Source organism: Epinephelus lanceolatus, chromosome 1, assembly GCF_041903045.1.
Source record: "Epinephelus lanceolatus isolate andai-2023 chromosome 1, ASM4190304v1, whole genome shotgun sequence".
NCBI classification, from domain to species: domain Eukaryota; kingdom Metazoa; phylum Chordata; class Actinopteri; order Perciformes; family Serranidae; genus Epinephelus; species Epinephelus lanceolatus.
Window position 1 is genome coordinate 28,867,128 of NC_135734.1, and position 23,631 is coordinate 28,890,758.

At 40.8% G+C, this 23,631-nt stretch overlaps 1 protein-coding gene across 1 annotated transcript in view; it reads right to left on the reverse strand.

Annotated features, from left to right (window-relative positions):
* Positions 1-23,631, reverse strand: part of camk1a (calcium/calmodulin-dependent protein kinase Ia) — a 29,272-nt gene that overhangs the window by 4,976 nt on the left and 665 nt on the right. Inside the window, exons 2-4 of the mRNA XM_033627625.2 lie at positions 20,799-20,917; positions 4,935-5,066; positions 3,894-3,968 (exon numbers count right to left, since the gene is read on the reverse strand). Coding sequence (XP_033483516.1) covers positions 3,894-3,968; positions 4,935-5,066; positions 20,799-20,884 — 293 coding nt within the window. The 5' untranslated portion in view covers positions 20,885-20,917. The remainder of the gene's footprint in view (positions 1-3,893; positions 3,969-4,934; positions 5,067-20,798; positions 20,918-23,631) is intronic.

A 23,631-nucleotide genomic window follows, 5' to 3' on the forward strand; every position in this document is an offset into this window, starting at 1 on the left:
GCTGCATGTAGTAGCAGTATTTCAGCTGATCTATACTTCATGATGCATGTGACATTATATACATATATATATATATATATATATAACACCAGAATATGGAATAACAGGATCCTCAAAGCTACTTGAGGCAAACAAAGGGGGGGGGGGGGGGGGGGGGGGGATTGCATGTTAACGAAATGTTGATGTAATAAAATCATATAAAATAGTGAAAAACGGCCATCTCAAGTTCCCTGATCAGAAGGTGACATTTCAAAAGAATACTTCTCCCCCCAAATGACCATTTATGTATCAGTTACTCAACTGTGTTACGTTGAATTCATGGAGAAAATTTTGTTTTTCTCGCATGTCTCCACAGTGAACAAAGAATCCAAAAACGCAGAAAATTCTTAATGAACTGAGGTCATAGGAAACCACATTTAACAACAGCAAAATTATATCAAAGCGTCTATTTGCAAACTCTTACACAGCTCATGCAGTATAATCCAAGTTTAATTTATACAGTCATATGTTCAGCACAGATGTACTAAACGGAAAGTGAAACTTATCTATGCTCTCTTTAAAGCCAGACTCCATTCACAAAAACAGTAATTTTACCTTGCTAAACACGAGTTACTTCAATCAGTAGTTTGCTTGCGTAACTGTGTGACTTTGGTGAATCCGATCTAACCCTTTAAACACCAAAGTTACACAACAACACAAACAAACTTATTGAGGCAGCGGTAGACCAGCAGCTCCCATGTTCAGCAAGGTAAATCTATCTTTGAAGGGAGCATAGATAAGTTTCAGTTGGGCTGTGTGTTTGGGAAGTACTGAGCATACGACTGGATAAATGAGATTTAAATTATACTGCACGAGTTGTGTGAGAGTTTGTAAAAAGCTTGTTTTGATATAGTTCTGCTGTTGTTAAACGCGGACCCCTATGACTTCAATTCATCAAAACAATTTTCACAAATTCAACATAAATGGGCTGAGTAATTGACACACAAATGGTCATTTGAGGTATTCCTTTAAATGTTTTATTTTGTCTGACAAACACTCCAAAACTTTAAGATATTCAGTTTACATTGATGTTTAACTGAGAAAGGGTGTAAATAGTCCAACGTGAGATGCTGAACCAAAAAGAAAATTGGCATTTTTGCTTGATAAATTGATGCCAATCTATTTTCAGTAAAACAACAAATTAATTAAAGTAAATGCATGCTAAATGCAGGGGCGCAGATGGGATTTTTGAACTGGGGGGGACCAAGCTGTCAGCGAATGATTCCAACTCAATTAGTTATTTTGTGTAAATACATATCTATATATATCTATATATATACATACTGAAGCTACAATAAACATTAGAATCGTGAGTTTTCTGACTGAATGAACATTGGTAAACAAAGGCCTACTTGATCAACACTAGCCATACATGATCAAACTGTTGCTGCTTACTAAAATAACATTATACATAATAATAACAACCTTAAAGGTATTTCACCTACAGCCTAGAATGCTGTTATTTTACATTTAGCCTACTTCAGGTAAGTCCAAATGCCTTCTTATTATTGTCAGACTAGCTACTCAACATTACAAAACAAATATTTGCCACATCTGGGAAAGTCAAACAGGCACAGGATATTTACATCTTTTGGTTCTTGAAAAAAAACAAAAACGCTGTGATTATTTTTCTTAGCTACCAGCTCCTCTTAGGACAGCCGTGCCTTATGGTGCGTTACATTTACATTGGAAGTCGGAACTTGGAGCTCTGAACAACGTAACCTCCAAACTGAGCGCTTCCCAGTTTAAAAACTGGGACATGGAACATGGAATTTGAAAAAAAATGGACAGTTAATGAAATGAAACGAAAAACCCAACGTTTATGCTTGTAGATGCTAGATTTCAATGCTTTTCCGACTTCAAAACTCCGACTTACGAGTACAACTGAACGCACCATTAGTCGTAGCACAAACACCAATGGATCAACTGTGCAGTGTTATTAACCTAGAATTTAGGGCCGTAACGGTACATGTATTTGTGTCGAACCGTTCGTTACGCGACTTTTGGTTCGACACGACCCTGTACCGAATTATTGGGCGCAGGATATTATTTTATTTTGTTTTATTTTAATTCCGTTTTTGCGAGCCGAACCATTTAAAATATCTAGTTCCCCGACGGACATAATTGAGTGACAGACCGAGCCCGACCGTAAATCTCCGCTTTCACTTTGTGCAGCGCATTCTTGCATTTTGACAACATGGCAAGTGAGTCTGACGAACCTGAAGACCCACCCGCCAACCTTAAGTCCTCTGTTTGGGAACATTTTGGTTTCAGGGTAAAATACAAAGATGGAAATAAACAAATGGACAAGACAAAAGCAGTGTGCCGGCACTGCAGAACAGCGGTCGGATATGTACTTGGAAACACGTCTAACATGCTAACGCATCTAAAGCGACACCACCCGAGTTTGAACGTTAACCGGCACGACTAGAAAAAGCAATCTGGTGCAAACTACGATATTGTCGTCGTTTAAAAAGAAAGAGCATTTCTCTGACCATCGCGCTAAAGAAATAATCAGCGCCATTGGAGTTGAATAAAATTGTTTACACACTTTAGATTTAAGCATGTTTTGTTTACTGCACTTTAACAAAGTGGGAAAGCTAAGTAAGTTCCTAGTAAAACTGAATCTGAGCGGGCTTTAAAGCTGACCAGCTGCACTATACTTTTTATTTTAATTGAGTAAAATTGTTTAAGCAGAAATTTATATTTACATTTTTCATTCAAAAAATGTGTTAAAAAAACAGCAAGATTTTATTTTTCACTTTTATATTTCTATTTTCATTCAAACAATGTGAAAAAAGCAGGATTATATATATATTTGTTTCATTCAACAATTGTGTAAAAAGAGTTAACTGCTGTGGTGGTATGTTTTAATAAGGTTACCAATAAGTAAGTAAGTGTCTATTTTTTTCATTACTGTACCAAAAAAAAGCAAACTGTGACTTGTGTACCGAGGTACGTACCGAACCGAGATTTTTGTGTACCATTACACCCCTACTAGAATTATATGGAAAATTGAACACCTTGCTTTCCCAACTCAGCAAGGATCTGCTCCAGCCTTTCCCCTTCTTGAATCGGTATAATGTGGACTGATCACTGGCAAGGCTACTGCCGATGCCATTTCAACTTTGTGCTGCAATGTAAGTTAGCCTAACTAATGGAACATTGATCCTCTTTTTTACCTATGTGTGGGGGGGGGGGGGGGGGGGGGGGGGGGGGCAGTGGGGGGGATGGATCAGGGTCACTATAAATCTGGGGGGGACATGTCCCCCCCGTCCCCAGTGCCATCTACTGTTATTATACACATATGACTATTGTCGCATATGTATAGTACCAGATATTAATACACACTTTCAACATATTGTACCACAGTAGCCAGAACTATAACTATAATATTATTACTTTCAATAATGTTGTTGTAAGCTACCGTCATTACCTGCATCTCTCTCTCTCTCTCTCTCTCTCTCTCTCTGTCTCTCTCTGTGTCTCATTGTGTCATGCGGATTATTGTTAATTTATTATGCTGATCTGTTCTGTACGACATCTATTGCACGTCTGTCCGTCCTGGAAGAGGGATCCCTTCTCAGTTGCTCTTCCAAGAGGTTTCTCCCGTTTTTTTTCCCCGTTAAAGGGTTTTTTTTGGGGAGTTTTTCCTTATCCGCTGCGAGGGTCATAAGGACAGAGGGATGTCGTATGCTGTAAAGCCCTGTGAGGCAAATTGTGATTTGTGATATTGGGCTTTATAAATAAAATTGATTGATTGATTGATTGATTGATTGATTGATCTGCGCGCATGGCTAAATGCACTCCCACTGTCATATAATTGTGTAAGACAGAGAGGAAGGAAAACTCACAGCTGCATGACGAGATATAGGTGGGATGTACTTTCAAAGATGTCCTCCAGTGTAACAATGTTGGGGTGCTTGATTCTGAGGAAGATAAATGGACAGAAATCATCACATAGAATACGTTGCATTTTCAATTGAGCCAAATTCCTCTCATGCTTACTGTCATTTGGTCACCAGATGGCATTCTTGCTGCGTAATTCACATTTAGAGTGGCCTGCTCTCTCTTCGATATGGAAGGCCCTACGGTTAATTAGGATCAAACCTGCAGTGTTTGCCCTCTTCTCATTAAATACAACCTGTAAAAGCAATGACCAGTGTCTGCAGCTGGAACCAGTAACAGAGAACAGCTTTGGAGATTATAGGGCTTGACAGAATAACTGTAACAGATACTACACACACACACACACACACACACACACACACACACACGCACAAATAGAATTGGATGGTTTGTTATTGTGAACCAGCGAACAGACAGTCAAGCATCTCTCTTGGCTCTCAAGTTAAGTTGAGAGCATATGAACACACACCATCGCTGAACACATCAACAGCTGAGATGTGGCTTTTAGTGGAAACAGAGACTCCCTCTGTGTGTTTTTTCAGATCCACTTTCTCCATGTCTCACGACTCTTTTATTTATTTAACTTTAGGTATTTAGCCAAACTCGGCTCCTCCCGTTCTGCCGTATCGCTCTCCTTCTATCATACCCTACCCCCATCTCCACTTCTCCACCCTCTATGTCTCTTTCTCTTTCTTCAATACACTGCTGCGGGGAACTCCACACCATCTCCGCCTCTGTGTGCTGTTGCCCTGGCAACAGGGACACTAAAAATAGGTCTATCTTCTTTACTCCTGACATTTCCGGTGCACAATCCTACTGTTTCTACTGACACCATGCATTTAGTCACCCATTCAATTGACCCCTTGCATACATTCTGCATCTGCACATGCATCGCTGGAAGATGAGGCTGCGTTGACTAATTCCCCCCGCTGGACACGCAGCAGCATCAGCTGCCGCATCGTCTCGAGGAACTTCGGTGACCTCACCTGTGTAGTACTGCGATCTCATTTTCGATGTTGTTCTCTTTGCCTTCCAATGCTTTCTTGGGGATGCACTTGATGGCCACCAGCCTCTGGGTCCTTTTCTCCTCTGCTAGAACCACCTCTGAGAAAGCTCCCCTAAAACAGAAGCACACATGTAACACGTTAGAGAAAGAAAGAGAAACGTGTGGGAGGGTAGGGTGAAAGACGCTAGGTAGGATTCATTCTTCGTTGGCTACAGGCCATAATGTACTGCAAGTGTTACACAAAAGAAGGCACTAATGATGAAACAGAATATTCAAGGCTTTTCAGGCAATTTTCACTTTCTAGTTCCTGATATCTTTTCATTGCAGAGCTGTGTTCGTGGTTGGTGGTGGGGGGGGGGCGAGGAAATGCTCAGGAGGTGAAGCAACAGTCGCACGCAGACATTTATAGTCATATCACTTGATTTTTAAAAAAAGAAACTATTTTTAATCTGCTCAATAATAGATAAAGTAAATGTGGTGTGGCTGTTACCGTGGGAGACGAGACTGCATTATGGATTATGGTGATGGTGAGAGGGAGAATGGTGTGTATTTACACAGTCTCCCCACAGAAGCGTGGGCGGGAGCTCAGGAGGAGGCTTGAACGCACAAACACTGTTCTGTGCAACCACAGGGATCCTTTACATGTGTGTGAAACAGCACCGTCATGCAATACAACATGGAAGGTCAGTGTTCATGTGTTAGTAAATATTCCCTCTTCTTTTTCATCCGTCACGCTGTGGAGCACACGAGGAGATCTAATCTTAACTGCACTTAACCAACCTTAAAGGAGCAGTTCACCCCAAAATAATGATGTGTACTTCTGTTTATCAGTCTAGATTGTTTTGCCGTGAGTTGCAGAGTGTTGGAGATATCGGCTGTAGAGATGTCTGCCTTCTCTCAAATATAATGGAACGAGAACACACTGTGCTTGTGGTGCTCAAAGTGCCCAAAAAATATTATTTTTACAGAAAGCAGCGTGCATCTACTCATAGACGAGAGTCACATTAATGGCATCCTCCTTGGCTGAGCTGTAACATGACAGTGATGCTTGGTGAGCTAGCGATAGATGCACGTTTCCTTCGTCATCAGAATGGATTTTCAGGATACGGAAATGCGGTGCTGTGGTCTTCCATGGCTCAGAAGGCCATAGAAAAGGTTCTTGAGCCCAGTGTGGTGGAAAAGAAGAAGGTATTGATGATGACACAGAATATTCAGGGATTTTCATGCAATGTTCACTTTTTAATTCTTGATATCTTTCTGTTGCGAAGTTGTGTTCGTGGTTGGTTCCCACGCTGAATAAAGACCAGTTAGCAGATATTTTTGTGGCCTCCTAAAAACTGTCTCTCAACTAGAGCCCAGTGTGGGGGGAAAAGGACCCTCTTGTGGAAAATCAGTAGGACAGGCTCAGGCTGCTCCACCATGGAAGCAATTATGGAGGATTGTCTTAACAAGGCACCAGACCGTGATGCTGATGCAATATGAGGACCCACTGGATAAAGTACGGCAGCTGCAGAGGGAGAAACAGTGCAAAATATGCATGGACAGAGATATCTGTATTGTCTTTATTCCATGTGGTCATCTGGTCACTATTCAGAGTCGTTTATCAAGTGTCTAATCTGCTGTGGAACCATGTTACAGAAGATCAAGACCTATATCGCCTGAGGGAATCACAAGCCCCTTTTACACTGCCAGATTTTCCGCGAATGTTGGGCCCTTTTGCTGGCAAGCTGCGAGCGTTTAGACACACAGAGCCAGATTGGCGAGTTGATCCGAGGTGCCCAATTTTCCGCCTCGTAGGGTAGTCATATTGGTGGAACCCTTTTAGTTTAAAAAGACCGAGGTGGCCTTCCGCAACGGCAGGGGCTATTGAAGACCTGTGGGAGGAGCTGTTGATGACGCCGCATGCGCGACCCACTGGCAGTGGATAAACAGGAAACAGCTGATAGCAGGAATTAGCGAGCAGCTAGTAGCAAGAGGGAAATGCAAACCTGACAGACACTGTAAAGATGAGCAACTGGGGAGACAAGGAATTGTGCACCCTCCTGCCCTCGCAAACGAAGAGGCCATTAACTGTCAGATGACGGGGATGGTGAAGGACGGGCTGACTTCTGAGAGAACTGCCAAAGGACTGACCAGCCACAGCTTCCCTCCCACGTCACTGTTTACGTCAGACGCTGAGCTACACGTTTTGTTACTTGCTCACGCCCCCCATTGCCCCGAAAAAGGCGCAATCTGTATAAACAAAAGTAGGTAGGCAGCATTTTGCTGCACTCCCCGATTTTGTTTTTATACTGCCAATGCTGAAAGAAGACTGATTGGGCTTTCCTGCAAATTTGCACAATTCCTGTTTAAAAAGGGCTACAGATTCTTGCCACTATCTTTATTGTGTTTTGATATCAAATATAGATAGCTTGTAATATATTTAAGGAACATGTTGTTTATATGAGTATAAGAATGAAAGTGTGAGGAAACGTCCCAAGAAAACATCATTTTCACAATTACTGAGATGGTAAATAGCTGTTAATATTGAGATGGGACTATATTATAAATAGCTGATGTTGACATGGACATGTATTGAGTATTGAAACTTGTTAATTCACATTAATGATAATTATAATTTTGCTATACTTTTTTTGCTAGATGTGCCTTTCTGTTCATGTACATGTCTCATTTTGTTGGGTTAATTTGGACATTTCTGTCGGCGAATTAAACTCAACATGGGATGTGAAATCAGTTGGTTTCATATACTTACATGTCCCACTCTTCTCATCTATTTTGTCTAACGTACTTTTGTCAATGTGTGGGCTTAAAAAAAAAAAGAAGCACTTTTCCTTCTATGCGGTGATATGTTAGTAGGAAAATAGTTCCTAGAGGAAAATGCTCACAACAAGGTCCGAGTGCCATTTGGTTCCATTATATGTGAGAGAAGGCAGACATCTCTATGGCTAATATCTCCAACACTCTGCAACTCACACCAAAACAATCTCGACTAATAAATAGCACTCAAGCTAAGAGGAAAAATATGCAATTTTGATTTGGGGGTGAACTGTCCCTTTAAACCTTAAATAAAAGGATGCCGACATGAACACGTTACGGAGGCAAACCTCTCACTCTCTGTTTACTCTGGTTTTTATAGTTATTAACATTTAATGACAGAGCAGGAGGATTTACTGTGTAGCCATGACCGTCTCTCAGTTCTCTTTTTCCCATCTTCATGTCATAATAAATGCTCAGTGTGGATGTGTGGTAATCCTTTAGATGGCTCTGTACCGTGGCCATCTTGTGCTCAACGAACCAGCGCAGCAGAAACGTTTGCATAGTGAAGCTGATGCACGCGAGCAGAGATGATTCTCACACACATCTCCGGTTTCATTTTTTAAATAGTGCTTAATATAATTCAGAGCAAAATCGCATAAAGCTCCAATTCTTATCGACCCATAAAAGCATTTTAATGCTTTTAAATCTGCAGCATGTGCAGACAGGGTTTCCTCAGAGGGTCAAGAGTGTGAAACCGCTGTAAGAATCTATTTAGTCTTATTGGCTGTTTGAAATAGAAGCGTCAGTGGGTCAAGAGAGGGAGACAGGTTGGGCTTGAAATATGGTGACTGACAAGAACATTCATATGTGTCTGTTTCTGGCCATAGCTGCAACTAATGATTATTTTAAGTTCCATATTATATTCAAAGCATTTAGCAACAAACCACTATTTGCTATGTAAAGATATAGATGAGTGATGGTCTCCTGAGCGGAAATTTTGTGGTGGAAATTTTGTTTTCTTCATGCATATGCTTATATTGTTTCATTCTACCCATGTGTCTGTAAGTGTGTGACTTTTGCATTCCCCCTTTGTAAACATCTATTGTTACCTGACATCATCAAGAAATTAACATTCACTATCATCTCGCCCTCAAAGACAGTCCATTGACTACCAGATACAGCTGATTACCTAACATGTTAAATACTAGATAGCAACAGGTACAGTATGCTCCTCTGATGTAATCAAGAGAACATAGTAAAATCAGGAAAGCCCAAGAAAGCTACAATTGATTTCTCATCATCTTGTCGTCTGAGTGTAGGTATAACGATGCCCTGTGTTCACTGTTCTGGGCACGACCCCTGAGCTCTGAGCCTGAGGTTGTGCCTTCTCTATAGAGAATAAACTCTCATGCATGAAGCTATTCAGTCTTGTTTGCTGACTCCCAAGCAGATTGGCTAAAAGTTGCCATTTTATGCCTTTGAAAAGGCGAACCCATCCCTATCGTGGTTTACTTTTGTTGTCTGTAAAACAGTCACTAATCTATAACTAAATATGTCATAAAATATATATGTATTCTACATAAACTATAATTAAGCTGTAAAAAACGATTCAATTAAATGAATAATTCCTTATTTTCTTTGGTATTTTTGTCATATACGTATATGCAATGATTGTTTCTGGGTAATATGTACGTTGTTGTTATACATTTGATCAAGTGACGAGACGATAAGATTACACGGTAACTCGTTTAGGCGCACAAATAGAAACTAGAGTGCACTGGGGCCAGCTGTAACAACCTTACACCTAACTTAAGGCCCGTTTCCACCACAGGAACTTCGGGGTAATTTTACGGGGCTGGGGCCATTGGTGAGTGTTTCCACCGCAGGAACCACCCCCGAAGGACAGAGTTCCAGAACTTTTACAGGGGCTAAACAAGTCCCTGCCTCGGAGTAGGTATTCAGAACAGCCCCAAAAAACTCCTTGGTGGGGCTTGGGGTTTACTTGGTGCTAATTGGATATACTCAAGGCGGGATGTGACGTCAACAGAAAGCGACAAAATAGCCGGCATTTTTAAAACTCAGCAGGTCGCGCAACGATTACGTCACATAAGGCCCGTTTCCACCGCAGGAACTTTGGGGTAATTTTACGGGGCTGGGGCCGTTGGTGTGTGTCTCCACCGCAGGAACCACCCTCAAAGGACAGAGTTCCGGAACTTTTATGGGGGCTAAACAAGTCCCTGCCTTGGGGTAGGTACTCAGAACGGCCCCGAAAGACTCCTGGCTGGGGCTTGGGGATTACTTGGTGCTGATTGGATATACTCAAGGAGGGATGTGATGTCAACAGAAAGCAACAAAATAGCCGGCATTTTTAAAACTCAGCAGACAAGGGTTAGCTCGTTCATATAGCTTCCTCCGCCATGTAAAAAAAACCTCACTAAACGGTCTGTGAAAAAAATATTCTTTCCAGCGGATATCTTAGTTACAACATGATTGAGCTAGCAAAGCAGTTTTGTGTTGATATGTGTGGTATTTATTCAGTTTTGGGAAATCACGATGTCTAGAAAGCATCAGTGGCTGAAGCTGACAGGGACAGCTAACAGCAGGCTAACATCAGGACGTCATCTGTTAAAAGCCTCCCGTTGTCGGATACGACATGAAACTACTCCAGATAGCTCAATCATGTTGTAACTAAGACATCCACTGGAATTTTTTTTTTTTTCACGGGCCATTTAGTGAGTTATTACAGACACCGCTAAGGGCTATCAGCTAACGGCGTCCCTACGTCGCCCCGGTAAATGGTCGCGCAACGATTATGTCACATCCAGAGCCCGTAACTTTACAGGAACCTTCCTCCTACTCCGCTCTCTCAGTGGAGACACGGCGGTTGAGAGGGCCGAGCGAGAGGACGTTCCTGTAGTAGTTCCTGCCCCCCAAATAGTACCAGGAACTTCTTCAGTGGAAACGGGCCTATACAGAGTCCGTTAACTTTACAGGAACCTTCCTCCTACTACACCCTCTCAGCGGAGACACGACGGTTGAGAGGGCCGAGCGAGAGGACGTTCCTGTAAAGTTCCTGCCCCCCAAATAGTACCAGGAACTTCTTCAGTGGAAATGGGCCTTTACATACATACGTAACTTCACGCTTCATAGGTAAAATCCTTTGTGGGGCGCAAATTTGATATTATATGAACTGTTGTATGCATTTCCATAAGACATCATATGAAGCTTTGCATGAGGGTACTTTGAATATGGTGCAATGAGAGCAATGCAGTCCTCAAAATACAGCCAACCAGGACATTGTTTTCTTAATGTGACAGACCCTTACAACACACAACTTAATAATGCCTTTTTCAATTTGACAGGATCCAGAGATGACAGTAACAACAGTATCAGTACAACAACAATATCTGTAATTGTATCCATTGTGACCACTTGCATTGACAGAACTGTTCTACAATAAATATCTGATTACATTTACACTGCATGTGACCCGATCCGTGCTACTCCTAAAAAGAAGAAATGCTTGCACACACTTCTCTACTGTTGCCGTGAGACACATTGTAATTAAGCATCCAGTTGCTAATTTCTACTTGGAGACGTAGTAGGGGTGGGCTCTCAGGAGGTTTGGGGAGGAGGAACAGCAGACAGAGGAAGAGAGGAAGCTACTGTGGCTGTTAAGAGCTGATGTGTAAGTCTTAGCATTTAGCTTCAAATTAAAACGGCAACAGACCAGTGAAAACGTGACACATCATTTCATCCAGTTTATGCCAATAAATAATCCTGGCGTGCACATTAGGTCGCTGTTAACAAATTCAAATAAATAAGTTTGATATGAGTCACTGGCCCCAAGACTCATAGCTGACACTCGGCTGTTTTTGTGTACACAAGCAAGACTGTCACACAGCATATTTTTAGACAATTTTGAGATGGACAGAAAAAACTGGGAGATGGATGATACATAGATAGATAGATAGATAGATAGATAGATAGATAGATGGTGTCTGCCCCAAAGCCATCAGCACAACATGAACACCACAGCATGAGCCTCTGTCTGCCACACACACACACACACACACACACACACACACACACACACACGCCTTGCAATCCCAGCTGTCCATATGGGAAAATATTGATTCACACATTCTCATATCGCTGTCAGCGTCTCTCAGTGCTTTCACTATGATAAGTATATTGCCCTCTGCCATGTCTTAAATTAAGCTGCACCATTAAAAAACAACAAACGTCTGAACAAGTCAAGACTTAAGTAATGTGTACATCGACTGCTAGCGCCGTCCAATCAAAAGCAATCAGCTATCTAAACAGGAAGTCAATGTAGCATCACACAAATTCCAAAACTTAGAGTTTTTAAGGCAGCAAATGATATATTAAACTTCTTACTTAGTAAATATGTGCATGCCATTTTTTATTTGTGTATGTAATGGGAAGAAATATGTGTGTTTCACTTGTACACTGGGAAAGAAATACCTTATTATGCTAACTTAGCTGGCGTTATCAAAATGTTATAACATGGCATTTTGTAATTTTAGGTACTGTATATTGTATTGTTTTTGTGAATTGTAATTTAAAATCTACCCAGGTGTCTTGTCAGATGTGTCGACCATGTTCCAAATTATTTATTTTATTTTTTACTCTAAACAAATGACTATATATGAAGAAGGAGATTTTGTTACCAATATGCGTAATACTGTATTTTTAGGTAAACAACCTACGTGTGTTTGCTATCAAAGATAACTTAAAGTTTTTTGATAGAGAAAACAAGTTGTGAGGAATAAACCAAAAGTGGAAGCTTCAGTTGTAATTCTGTTGTAAAAAATGGCGTTAAGCAGGTAGTTTTCATCGTTAATTAACAATACTTAAGTCAAGCAACTGTTTTAAGTTGTTTTCATACCAATGACGTGATCAGCTAATGCATAAAACAATGATATTAAAACTTATTGGACATAGCAGCTGGTGCATTCACATCCTTCCTCGTTGGTAAGTATGCAAATAACACCTACACAGATAGTGAATTTGACTGATGGAATTTATGTAAACACTATATAACCCTTATCTGATTTAGAATATAATTGAATGACATCTGACTGACCACAGAGTGCTGCAGTCTGGAAAGGCCCATGTGATTTGCCACTGACCCCTGAAGGGTCAAAAATGTAGCAATAACCCAAATCACTGAGCTTCACAGTCTGTGCTGTGGCCACATAGTCCATTTATATTTGCAAGTTTTATTGGCGAAAAGCAGACATACAAGTTTTAAATACAATATTGCATACACAAGTTATGTAATCAAGCTGTGTTTGCAAATCTAGGCTGTTACAAATGTAACATATGTTACAAATGAGCCCCGGGACGCACACAGCATGCATGACATGAAGACTGATGAAGAACAGTTCAGCTCCACAATATACAATATTCGAAAAACACCCCTGGATCTTATCTTTATTTAGTTTGTGTAAAACTGGTGTTCCTGCCAACATTCCCTACAGAGTGGATCCTATTGATATTTCTCAGGGATGTTTACCACTGTACCGGCCCACATACTGTATATAAGTCACAGACTGTATATAGTCACCCATTGGTTTGTGGGCGAGTTCGGCATCTCAGCCGTTGCCATCTTGATTTTCTGAAACCAGAAGTTACCATATTTGGACAAGAGAGTAAAGCTCTGGAGGAGCAAGGGGTGGATCTGACTCACAGAGTGTCACTCAAGCAGCCCCACCCTTACGTATGTGTTAATAACATGTAAATGGGTGAGCTAGAAAAGAATTTGTCTCTGAATGTTACAGAGACCAAAACTGTCTTTTGTATCAGGCTGTAAACGTGTTTATCTCTACTGTAAAGTTGGGCATTTTAACATGGGAGTCTATGGGGATTGACTCTGTTTTGGAGCCAGCCCCAAGTGGTCATTCTATGAACTGCAGATTTTGGCTTCATTTTTCAGCCTTGGAGGTTGTTGCTTGTACTGGCCACATGCCTACGTGATGATGTCATGATGGCATTTACATAGCAAAAGAAAACCTGCGTGTAACCGTGCTACAGCTGTACTACGTTACATTTAAGGCAACACTCCCCTACTTTGGTCTCAGTTTGGCCCATGTCCCATCCCCTAACATGGAGGGGGTGGGGTTTATGACCTCAAGTACAGCCAGCCACCAGGGGCCATTGAGTCTTTTTGGCTTCACTTTTGGAGGGCTGTCATGTTATTCATCTTTATTATACAGTCTATGCTCTCAACAGGTCAGACAGTAGCAAGCTAACGTCAGTTTCGTCAGTTGGCTCCGGTTGCTACTCAACAGTCACACCTGGCAATTACTGAGTGTATATATTAGTGACAACTAATCTTGACATAAGAAGTAATTTGTGTATTGCAACCCATCTTAATTTAGGTATGTGTTAGTGTCCACTTGGTAAACATTTCACAACTTGGCAAACTTTGGACTTCTGGACACCTGGTGCGACTGCTTCCTGGACTGGTTGCACAAACAGGATCAAGAGTGTGATGTAATTAAATTCTGTTGCCCTCAAAATGATGGATGTTTGCTCTACTGGCAAATATTATTTATACTGTTCTTTTTCTGTTCTAAAGATACACCATCAATCAGGCAGAGTCAGGCCCCTTGGACCTGTTGCAGACAGCTCCGTGTATCCATCAGTCTATCGATCACACCTGATGCAAGCGCTCCCTTCAAGCCCAACATGCCTCCAAGTTCCCAAAAAAGCTTTCTCTTTTTAGCCTAATCCATATTGTGTGTGCTTGTCAGTGTGTGTGAGAGAGAAAGAGACAGAAAGAGAAGAGTGGATAAAAGCGGACATACAGAATAATCCCACTCCAAACAATCGCCAGATTCATTCTTAGGTTGGCGTCATTATGAAAAATAACTTGATGTATTCATATCAACACAGCTCGGAGACCGGACCATTCACTAACAATTGTACAACTCTATGCTTTCCATTTACTCCACTAAAGTCATGTGTAGGTCAAACCTCTTAACTCCTCTGCTCTTCTCTATAAACAACCAGCATGAGTGCTTTCAAACGGTGTTTAGTACTGCATAGTCACAGTGTTTATGCTCCCACACATTATCCACCTGGACTGCATGAGTAGTTCTGAAAACTGACCTCCCCCAGATCTTACTTCTTATATCTGTGTTTCTCTTTTAAAGCACTATTGTTATGCTTTGTTTCCAGGAACAACAATCATCCATCTGTCATATGCCTAATATCTATCTTTGAATTTTCAATTAAAGTTCAATGGAATTCACAAACGCTGACCATATTCTCTGTGTTTTATTCAACAACGCCGCTCAGTACCATATCATCTGTTTTGCTTGGTGAGTAGTTCTGTGATGGGGAGCTCTGATAGGAGAATTAATCGTCGGCAATACGCCTAAGAATTACTCTGCTGTGGATGTTTAAATCTGTTTTTACCGCTGTGTTGTGGTCTGCAATGATTTTGCTAACAGGCCCCATGCTCTTCATTTCCGTCAGACAAGCTGCCAGCTTGCGAGGATGTCTCCGTCCACAGGACTCGTAAACTCAATTAATGTTCATGCATCAGTACCAACACTCCTCTAAGTCTTGCCCCAAAATCTTATTCCAAACACAAACACATGAATCTATGGACAAAAGTTACAACCTCTAAGAATATTCATGGGGCATTCAATCAAACTGTAACAGACACATCAGAGTTGAGGCAGAGGCTAACATTCCTTGTAATTACACTGATTACAACAATAACCCATAAGAGCTACAGTGATGAGTGAGCTGCTTTACTCTCTCCTTCCATCTACAAACTTTAACAAAAACTCACTGGGTGGAGACGGCCTCCAGATCACAGTTAAGAAAACCCGAGTCAGCTGGAACCTCATAAAGTGTTTAACATCCTTATTTGACACAAAAAGCAACAGAGTTATGGCTCCATGACTCTGAAAGACAGCATAACAACTCCAAACAAGTCAAGAGGCCTCATAAGTAGGCTATAGTTTTATATCAGAGCTATATACTTCAACTGTAAATGACATCGTTAAAGGAGAAAAGTGTTAGTGAGGGAAAAAAAGCCAAAACATGTGTGACCAAAGGGTGACAGACAGGGCTGGGTAGTAACGGGTTAAAACTAAATTAAGCCCAGATTACGTTTGAGAAAATGTGTAATTTGATTCTAGTTACATTGTCGATGACTTGAAAACATTTTTATCATGTCTCTAAAATATGATGATTTCGTGATAGCCAAGGCTCTATTAAAAAATACTTCACCCACAAAATGACAGTTTGTATATCAATTACTCATCACGTGTTATGTTGAATTTGTGAAGAAGACTTTTTCCCCCACATGTCTCCATGGTGAACGGAGAATCCATAAAAGGTGAATATTTTTCATGAGTCAAAGTTGAGTTGTGTGAGTATTGAACGTGGACCCCAATGACTTCAATTCATCTCGAATTTTTGACTGTTTTGGATTTTCTGTACTCCGTGGAGGCATGCGAGAAAAACAAAGTTTTCTTCAGAAATTCAAGGTAACACAGAGTGAGTAACTAATACACAAATAGTCATTTTGGAGGTTAAGTATTCCTTTAACTCATGAAAAGAATGTCTTACATAAGTGGTTTCTTAGACAAGTGCCTCACTTTGCGACGGACCTGGGGGGGGAAAAGTATCGCATTGAGTCAAGATGGAAGGTTGGGCACCAGCAGATACTTTGAGGCAATGTTCTCTCTCACTGAGCGAAGCATACTTGACACCAACTAATTAATGTTCGCAGCTGCGTCTATTTTTTTTTTTTACTGAAGCGTGCCATATTTTCAATGTTTGATTTTTAAGTAGCTAATCCAGACGTATTCAGATTAGTTTACTGTCTTTATTTCAGTGAGTTAGTTACTAATTACAAAAACTGCCATGTATTTTATATTCAGTAACTGACTACATTTCAGAGTAATCCGACCCAGCCCTGCACAGACATGATAACTACAGAGTGGGGGATTGTTTCAATCTGCTAACCCTACCTCGAGGACAGCTTGTCCTGAAGTGGACTCCAAACAGAGGTAGAACTGTGAGGATTAGCTGGATCTGAATATGATATTTCAACATAAATCAATTAACTTCACGCACTGAATTCCTGGATAAAGCTCCTCTGTAATCTTCTCTCCAAGCATAAGGAGCTTTCCGTCAACACATTAATTCTGCCCTCTGCCAGGTCCAGCTACAGTTGACAGGAGGGAAAGAATATTACTACAGCTTCTTTCCTCCCTGTATTTCTTTTTTTTTAAATGAAAGATGGGAACATGCTATCCTGGCTATTCACTCTTTCAATCCTTGTTACATAAGCCTTAATATCTTACTTCAAATTACAATCACTGTTTTAAGTTCCTGTGAGTCTTAGTGGAATCATAACAGAAGGTATCAGCATTTAGCAGCAGTCGTGAATTCTCAAATAAACAGTCTGCTAGTCAAAGTGCAATGAATACTGCATGCACGGGTCTGAAACAGAGACTGATGGAGTCTTATTTGATGTCCTCCTACAGCACTTGACATAACCAGACAGCCTCATCATCTACCCACTGCTATTTCACTTTTTTGGACGTGAACCAGAGTTGCGCAGTCATTAAAATCTGATTCTGTGCAGCCTCTCTGGGGAAGCAGGTGTTATTCCAAGAAGATAGAAAACAACCACACTCCATATGGCACACTTGTGTCATCCCAGGTGGACGTGCGCTAGGTCACTTGTACTTAGTTTTGTTTGGGGGGGTGGAGAGGTGCCCCCTGACCATCTGGGCTCAATCCTGTCCCCCTGGAGAGTGCAGTCACAGGTCCGTGTGAGCACAGCCCTTGCCATTGCCAGGCAACCTTTTTCACGCTGGTTGAAGATTAATTTTGCAGTTAATTACAAAATGAATGTGTATTAAATTTAAAGGTAAATGTGAGACTATGAGCAACAGGTAACATAGGATGACACCAGAAGACATCACATATGTAGATGAGTTGAACTTTTACATTTTTTAGACAAATCGTAGGCAGCAGCTGCAGGAACTGGTTTTCTTTTGCCCTGAGCATAAATGTGCTCTATTATTAAAAATATGTAACCTGTACTGCTTTGTTCACACAACTATCTCTTACATCCCTCCTGTCAGTCATCACAGGCAAAGGAATGTGCAGCTGACTCTTCCATATTCAGATATAGACTAAAATATTACAGATATCTTTGGGTCTTGTGTTGTTAATTGTTTTCTTATAACTCATGGGCAATACATAAAAAAATGTACTACATTTATATAGTCCCTTTCTACCTTACCGGACAAAGTGCTTTACAATGCACCTCTCATTTACCCATATCTTGTAAAGACCACACTGAATCTGTCTACTAAAGGACTAAACGAAGAATTTATTTTCTCCTCCGCCTTGGATCTTTTGGGGCGAGTAGTAATACACTTCTTTTGTTTTTTCCCCTCTCTGTGATTTCAAGTGTTTAATTTTACATGGTACAAGTGTTTGCGTGCCACTTTAAAATCAAAACTGCTCCCCAAAATGAAAATCTGCTCAAAGATTGTAGGTCAGCCCCTGGAGAAACTCTATGAATCAGCCTAAAATAACAACATAATTTAGGCTGGTCAACAACATTGTCTCTGACCTCGATCATGTCCTGGACAGAGTCCCACAGAAGCACTTGTTTGTGCATTAGTCAGTCCTAAAATTAAATATGGACCTTAATCCCACATCACATGCACATTTAATGGTCTTAAATATTGTTAAATGTATGCATCTTTGTTTCCTGACTTAAATGTTTCTCCTTTTGATGTTCCAAATGGAGCTGCCGATGCAAGGGAAATTTCAGACTTGATCTGACAATAAAAGCATCATCGTCATCATCAGCACACACATTCATACACCAGTGGTGGCGTAGCTGCCATGCAACTTGGGGTTCAGAGTCGTGCTCAAGGACACTTTGACTTTAAAGGGTGACCTGCTCTACCCTCTGAGCCACAGCTTAGCTTTTTAGAGAAATGGCAGGATGGAACATGGGATTCTTCTGCTTTCATACAAAGAGAAAACAACAGCTTTGTATCCATTTAGGAGACTTCCAACCCTCATCAGAATGATAAAAAAAAAAGTCCAACATAAAGGCCAGACTGTCTACGTATCATGTGCACTCCACATTATACACATTGCTATACAGTATCTACACTGGCCTGGCAGGACTGGCTTAAATCAGCAATGTATAATACGTGCTTTATGATATAGATCATATGTGTTGCATGGTAAAAATAAAATACACAGTGTGAATCTGCCATCCGCTCTGAAGTTATATTGATTTGACAAGATAAAATAGTGTTAAATTTGAAGTATTCATGTTAACAAATGTCAAAATGTCCAAGGCAGGAAGAATAACTGAACTTATAAATATGCAAGCTGCTTCCAAGACTAGATTCAGTTAAGTTGTTATTCCTTTTGTTATTATATACTGTTTACTTTGCATTGCCTTTGACCAGGCAATCCATAAAACTTAACTTTAATCCATATAAAATGTTTTTGCAAAGCTCAAAAGAAAGTCAAATTGGCCAGGGAAAAAAAAAAACTGCGTGTTTGAAAACTTCCAGGCGAGTGGGAAATAGTTGAGTCAGCATCTAACTGCGGCCAAGAACAAGACAAGTCTGAGTCAAAATAGGCAGAAGTGACAGGCACGTCCAAAATGTCAGTCAAGTTTCTTGAGAGGCTCCAGAGTCCAGACTCACATACTGCTGCCCTGACAGCCTGGACAGATGGGGGAAAATGAGTGACGGAACCCCTTTAACCTCCCAGTTTCTCCAACTCTCTGAGAATTGTGTATGTTACTCTGATACCTGCAGGTTCCCATCAATTAGAAGACACACACAGCAGACCAAGCATGGCAGTTTTGTTATATTTTGCCTCAAATTCTGGAAACCAAACACTGCTGGTGTGCTGAGACTCAATCTGGCCCCAGGCTCACTGTTTGTCAATTGTTTTTGTGGTGATTTGATTTGAACACAATGTGATCCATGTCAGACAGAATTTCTGATAATAAAGAATAGATTTGACAAAAGAGACACAAGATATGGCCTCTAGACTAACTCACATTTAAAGAGACAGTTCACCTCTCCTCTTACCAGTAGTGCTGTTTATTAGTCTACATTGTTTTGGAATGAGTTGCTGAGTGTTGGAGATATCAGCCATAGAGATGTCTGCCTTCTCGTGAATATAATGTAACTAGATGACACTTGGCTTGTGGTGCTTGGAATCATGACCTGGTTACTCAAGATAATCCACAGCCCTTTGTAAGCAGTTTCATGAAGGAACTACTTTCTTTTACTGGACTAAACCTGCTAACTGTATCACACAGCATCTACTCATGGAGGCTCGTGCTCCTGATAGCATGAGATGCGAATGTTAATGGCGTCGTCTTCGACTGAGCTATAATGTTAGCTAGCTCAGTGATGCTAGGTGAGCTAACAGTAGACACACACTTCCTTCTGTGCAGTGATTCGGTTGGCAGGTGTAGTTCAGTAAAAAGAAAATAGTGCCTACGTGAAACTGCTCACAGCAAGGTCTGTGGATCATCTTGAGTAACCTTGTAAAGTGACGTTGCTGTTGAGTTTTTTAAATGTATTCCTTGGTGCTCTGAGCACAAGAAGCTGAGTGCCATCTAGTCCCATTATATTCTACAGCCGATATCTCCAACACTCGGCAACCCACACCAAAAAAAAATAGCTCTACAGGTAAGAGGAAAATGTGTATCTTTGATTTTGGGGTGAACTGTGCTTTTTTAATGTGGGTCACTTCATTGAAGTCACATATAAGAATACTTATTTTAGTATCTAGCTATGCAGATGGATTCATTTTCTGAGGCTTCGGGGCGTTCACAGCTGAGACTTCTGCTGTCACCTCCACACAATGGAGGAAACTGAACCATTGCGATGGAGGTAAAATTATATTTGAAAAATTCAAGAGCATTGCACCTCTCCTAACTGACACAAGCTGAGGTGTTTAGGGCCCTTGAGGATCTGGGGCCACTGGTGCAGTGCCCTGACAACAGCAGTAAACTACCAGTACAACTTACGTTCCCAGCACTTCTTTGAAGTCATAATGTTCTTTGATGTCTGATGTCTTCTTTTTCCATCCATTTCCATCCTCTCCAAGAGGCATCCTACAATGCTGATCGGATTCGCCACACTACAGCTATAAGGCAAGAACAGAATAAAAAACAGAAAAATCAGTGAATAGACTCGGAACATGCACAATTAAAGGATCAGTGTGTAAGATGAGGGGGATTTAGTGGCATCTAGTGGTGAGGACTGCAGACTGCAACCAGCTGAAACTTCTCCTGTTTAGATTTCCTTTAGTGTTCATTGTTCAGGAGGTTTTAACTGGACGCCAGATTATCCACAGAGGTCTCTTCCTCTCTGAAACAAATGGGGCAGGTGATTAAAACTGGTATAAATACTGAATAAAGCAGTTTCATGTTACAAATCAGTGTTTCTCCGATGCTGTTTGGCATGTTGAATGGCATGTTTGTTAAAATACCAAATAAATAAGTTTTATGTAAAAAAAAAAAAAAAAAGAAATCTTTGTTTTTCTGACACTCGTCATGAAGGGGTTGCAAATTATGGTGGCCGACACAAAAACGCAAATGACCCTGTCCAGAGCCAGTATTAGGTCTGTCCATTCTGGGCTACTCTAGAAACATGGCGGCAGAACATGGTGATCTCCGTTGAAGTGAATGGCCCACTCTAAGACAGTGGTTCCCAACTGGTTCAGGCACAGGGTCCAGATTTCTCCTTCGTCAAGAGTTAAAGGTCCACACAGTTTATTATATTCAGCGTCATACTTGTGCTTGGTCATGCTATCAAGCTAGTTTGCCATCTCTGTCAAGTAGTTGGCCGTTAGTCACTCACTCTACAGCAGGAAATGGCACTTCAAAATAAAATCTCTGTGCTGTAAATTCACTGTACTTACAAATAAAGTGTGTTTTTTTTTACAAACTTGACATGTTTTTGAGTCACCTACGGTCCATTCAGAATGGACCCACCACCCACTTTTGGACTGTGGCCCACCAGTTGGGAACCACTGCTCTAAGGTAACAACAACACAATTCTTATCATCAGGTGATACCACACTAAAGAAAACATTCTTGTTATATCATATTCCATTTCTGTCAATAAACTCTCTAAATCTTACTCACTGGACCTTTGAGTTTTGAGCCACTGTGTGTGTAATCACATCCAGATAAAAGTCTGATCAGGAGGAATGTGTTCAGTCGCTCAATGATTTATATATACTGATTGCACAAATTATTTTAAATGAAAAATACATGTTTAAGAGAGCAATTTACTCAAAGGCACCACAGTGTTGTATCATGTTGTAGTGCCATTTTAACCACTTTCTGATGCCATCTCCATTGCAAACTTCATTCCAGCACACAGTGGGGAAATAACAGATGAGACCTGAAATGTGACACTACAATCAATGGGCACTCTTGCACTGTATAATGTACTTAGGAGTATTTAGACTGCGACATAGCCGGCTTCGGTATCAGTTTAATACGTCCATTACAGTTTGGCTGACTGATTGTTGCATAAAACCTTCAGCCATTAAATAAACCATTGATTTTCCTGATGAAGTGCTCTGGTTATTGCAGCAGGTTTGATTGGGCTCGATGAAAAGAAGACAAGTCGGTGGCTTCTTTTTATATGCATGATGGCTGATAATAAGCTGAAATGTCAAATCAAAGTAAAAGAAGACAATGGAGCTGTAGGCCTGGACTGTACTGCAGTGTCTTAATTTTTAAAGACAAAACAGAGGATAAATCAGAGAGAAAATTAATACAAGGGTGAGCAAAACAGTGGTGTAGTGGAGGCTATACACACCTATTTTTCTGGCCATTTACAGTGCCAATCAGCCAAAAAAAAAACATTGGAATATATGGGGCAGTAAACCCACTTTCTTCTCCTAGTAATAAACCCACCTCATCTACCACCACTACACCACTGGAGCAAAATGCTATGAATGACAAATTACAGGATAAATCAGAGAGGAAACTTTAAGCAAAACAGTGGTGTAGCGGAGGGTATACACACTAATTTTTCTGGCCATTTACAGGACCTATCAGCCAAAAAGCCATTGGAATATATTGGAGAATATATAGGAGAGTATACCCTCTTTCTTCTCCTACTAATATACCCACCTCATGTACCACCACTACACCACTGAAGCACAATACTATGAATGACAATTTACAGGATAATTCAGAGAGAAAACTTGGGTAAAGTTAAGCAAAACAGTGGTGTAAGCGGAGGGTATACACACCTATTTTTCTGGCTATTTATTGTGCCTATCATCCAAAAAGCCATTGGAATATATAGGAGAGAATACCCTCTTTCTTCTCCTAGTAATACACCCACCTCATCTACCACCACTACACCACTGAAGCAAAATGCTATGAATGACAAATTACAGGATAAATCAGAGAGAAAACTTGTGTATAATTAAGAAAAACAGTGGTGTAGTGGAGGGTATACACACTTATTTTTCTGGCCATTTATTGTGCCTATCAGCCAAAAAGCCATTGGAATATATAGGAGAGTATACCCTCTTTCTTCTCCTAGTAATACATCCACATCATCTACCACCACTACACCACTGAAGCAAAATGCTATGAATGATAATAAATGAATAAGAGCAGAAACATGAATACATCAAGACAAAAATAACCATGCACACTGATGAGAGGATATGACTACTACTCCCCCCCAAAAAAGCTACAACCCACAACAACCACAGCCTACTTTGCTGACAACCGGACGGGCCAACAATAAATAGCAACAAATAAGAGAAAGTAGGGCAAACAACAGTGCAGCAGAGACAGTCGCAAGGAAGGGACCGTGCGCCGTCGC